This window comes from Xyrauchen texanus, unplaced genomic scaffold (assembly GCF_025860055.1).
Source record: "Xyrauchen texanus isolate HMW12.3.18 unplaced genomic scaffold, RBS_HiC_50CHRs HiC_scaffold_549, whole genome shotgun sequence".
NCBI classification, from domain to species: domain Eukaryota; kingdom Metazoa; phylum Chordata; class Actinopteri; order Cypriniformes; family Catostomidae; genus Xyrauchen; species Xyrauchen texanus.
The window spans coordinates 20107-22714 of record NW_026266521.1 but is presented as its reverse complement, the minus strand read 5'-3'; the positions used below and the strand labels follow the sequence as shown (position 1 = coordinate 22714).

General features: G+C 48.2%; 1 protein-coding gene across 1 annotated transcript; it reads right to left on the bottom strand.

The window, feature by feature from the left end:
• Positions 1-382: 382 nt before the first annotated feature.
• Positions 383-2362, bottom strand: LOC127642325 (transcription factor Jun-like). Its single transcript, XM_052124928.1, has one exon. The coding sequence runs from the start codon at positions 2054-2056 to the stop codon at positions 1091-1093; it is 966 nt and encodes a 321-aa protein (XP_051980888.1). The 5' UTR covers positions 2057-2362; the 3' UTR covers positions 383-1090.
• Between the last annotated feature and the right edge of the window lie 246 nt (positions 2363-2608).

Here is a 2608-nt window from a genome sequence, read left to right as displayed (position 1 = left end):
GCTACTACATGTTTGCCTTAGTATGGACACACACACACACACACACACACACATGTTGTGTTTCCATGTTTTATGGGGACTTTCCATAGACATAATGGTTTTTATACTGTACAAACTTTATATTCTATCCCCTAAACCTAACCCTACCCCTAAACCTAACCCTCACAGAAAACTTTCTGCATTTTTACATTTTCAAAAAACATAATTTAGTATGATTTATAAGCTGTTTTCCTCATGGGGACCGACAAAATGTCCCCACAAGGTCAAAAATTTCGGGTTTTACTATCCTTATGGGGACATTTGGTCCCCACAAAGTGATAAATACACGCACACACACACACACACACACACACACACACACACACACACACACACACACACACACACACCATCAAGAACACAGGGACATTGTTTTCGCTTCACATACTTTATTACAGTTCATAAATATTGATTCGTTTCTGAAGTGCACAGAAAACCATCATAAAAAATGACATTGTACTTTACATACAAATGGTAAACTTAAGTACTCCCGGTTGATCTTATGTACAAATAACAATGAGTGAAACCTCATTAATGAACTTTTCAGAAAAAGAAACTGCTGAAGTTTGACTAACTGAAAGACAAAGTCAGTTCCATTCAGTTTAAGAACAAAAAAGTATTATGCAATTCAGAAGTCAGGCAGCTTTTATCAAAAGTTTAGAGGACACGACTTCCTGCTTGGTGCGCCAGACATTTATATTTTACTGTAGTCGTGTCCCCCTCGTTTTTGTCCTATAATACTGAGAGCTCCTTTTAAGGTTATAGGTCCATGCACAACCTGGTCGAATTCTCTTTTCTAATGTAACAGAGTGAGTCTCTCAAGATCTCTGTCGCTATTGCCCCGAGTTTGTGAAGTTTTGAACTCCTCAAAAGTCCAGTCAGAACATCCTTTTACACGCCAGAGCGCAAAGCACTCGGCCAGTCAGTCCCGGACGGTCCCAGTGGGCTTTTGCCAGCAGTCATGTTTGACCCGGCCGGCTCGCAGACATTTAGCCCGTGAACTTTGTCCTTTGCGTCTATTTAAGTGAACTCAAATGTCCCGTCGTTCTCCTCAGAAGGTCTGCAGCTGTTGCGTCAACATCAGTTGGCAGCCGCTGTTGACGTGGTTCATGACTTTCTGCTTGAGCTGTGCCACTTGTTCGCGCAGCATGTTGGCGGTGGACGCCAGGTCCGAGTTCTGCGACTTCAGGTTCTTGACTTTGTCCTCCAGCCGGGAGATCCTTTCAAGTTTCCTCTTCCGGCATTTGGAGGCGGCGATCCGGTTCCTCATGCGCTTTCTCTCGGCTTTAATCCGCTCCTGATTCTCCATGTCAATGGGAGAGAGTGGGGGAGTCTCGCCGGGCATCTCAGGCACGGTCTGGGGCTCCTCTTTCAGCGCCTGGAGTCTCGGGTGCTGGACGGGCAGTTGCGTGCTCAGGGGGTGCTGTGGCGGCGCGGTTGTGTAGCTCATGGCGGGGTTGGCTGCGCTGAAACTCGGAGCCGCCGGCGGCGCGCTGCTGATGGCGGGATTGAAAGTGTTCAGATCTGCATACACCGGCGGATCGGAGCGCACGGCTGTGCTGTACACCGCGCCACCTGCCAGGGATGAGACGGGTGCCATGCTGTTGTTGATGGTCGTTTGGGGGGCAGAGGTGACGTTTGGCATGTGTTGGTGATGCAGTTCGGCCAGTGCCCTCACAAAGCCCTCCGCGAAGCCCTCCTGCTCGTCTGTCACGTTCTTGGGACACAGAAACTGAGTCGGAGTCGGCGTTGTGGTGATCAGCCCGTTACTGGACTGGATAATGAGCCTCTCCAGCTCCGGCGAAGCCAGCTTGAGCAGTCCCACGTCCGGAGAGGTGAGGATGTCGCTGGCTTTGGCCCTCAGGTGGGGCTTCAGGTTGCCGGCTGGGTTGGTCAGATTCAGCGTCATGTTGTGTTTCAGAGCTTTGTGGTTGTATCCAAAAGTAGCGCCGTCATGCTGAGCGAAAGCGCTGTTTAGAGAGTCATCATAGAAAGTAGTTTCCATCTTGGTAGACATAGAAAGGAAAACGAAACGTTTCAGTCGCTCTATATCTCTGTTGCGCGAGAAGTTCGCAAACTCCCCGTCCCGTGAGAAACTTACTGCGTAAAGTTATTGCCAGTGTCCGAAGCTCGATACAAAGCTCTTCCACTGCCGTCGCTGTGCTGTTTAAAGATGTCAGTAGATAAACAGAGCCGGTAAGTTGTGCTTTTTATATATAAATATACATATATATGTATATATATATATATCTCTACCAGGCTTGAGCCTTTATGTTCCTCTGTGGCGAGATCTGTATACTCTGGGCTTCTCCAGCGTGGAGGCAAAGCTTATCTGCTACCGCTGCCCCACTAAAAATAGCAATGATGTCATGCACTCGGCCCCTTATTGGCTGGAGGCGATTTAATGGGCGTTCCATAATTTTAGATAAGGCGCGTTGCCTAGACGACCACCCAGAAGATTCTTCTTCTCGCGGTGGCTGATGGGATGAGGTAATGCTGTAAGTCGAAGAAGCGGTGCATTGTGGGATTACGTATTGTTTTTGAATATCTGGTTACCCGCTTGGCTGTT

What these genes read in the sequence shown, in the direction of transcription:
- LOC127642325 (XM_052124928.1), bottom strand. Translation starts at nt 2,056, where the DNA reads ATGTCTACCAAGATGGAAACTACTTTCTATGATGACTCTCTAAACAGC.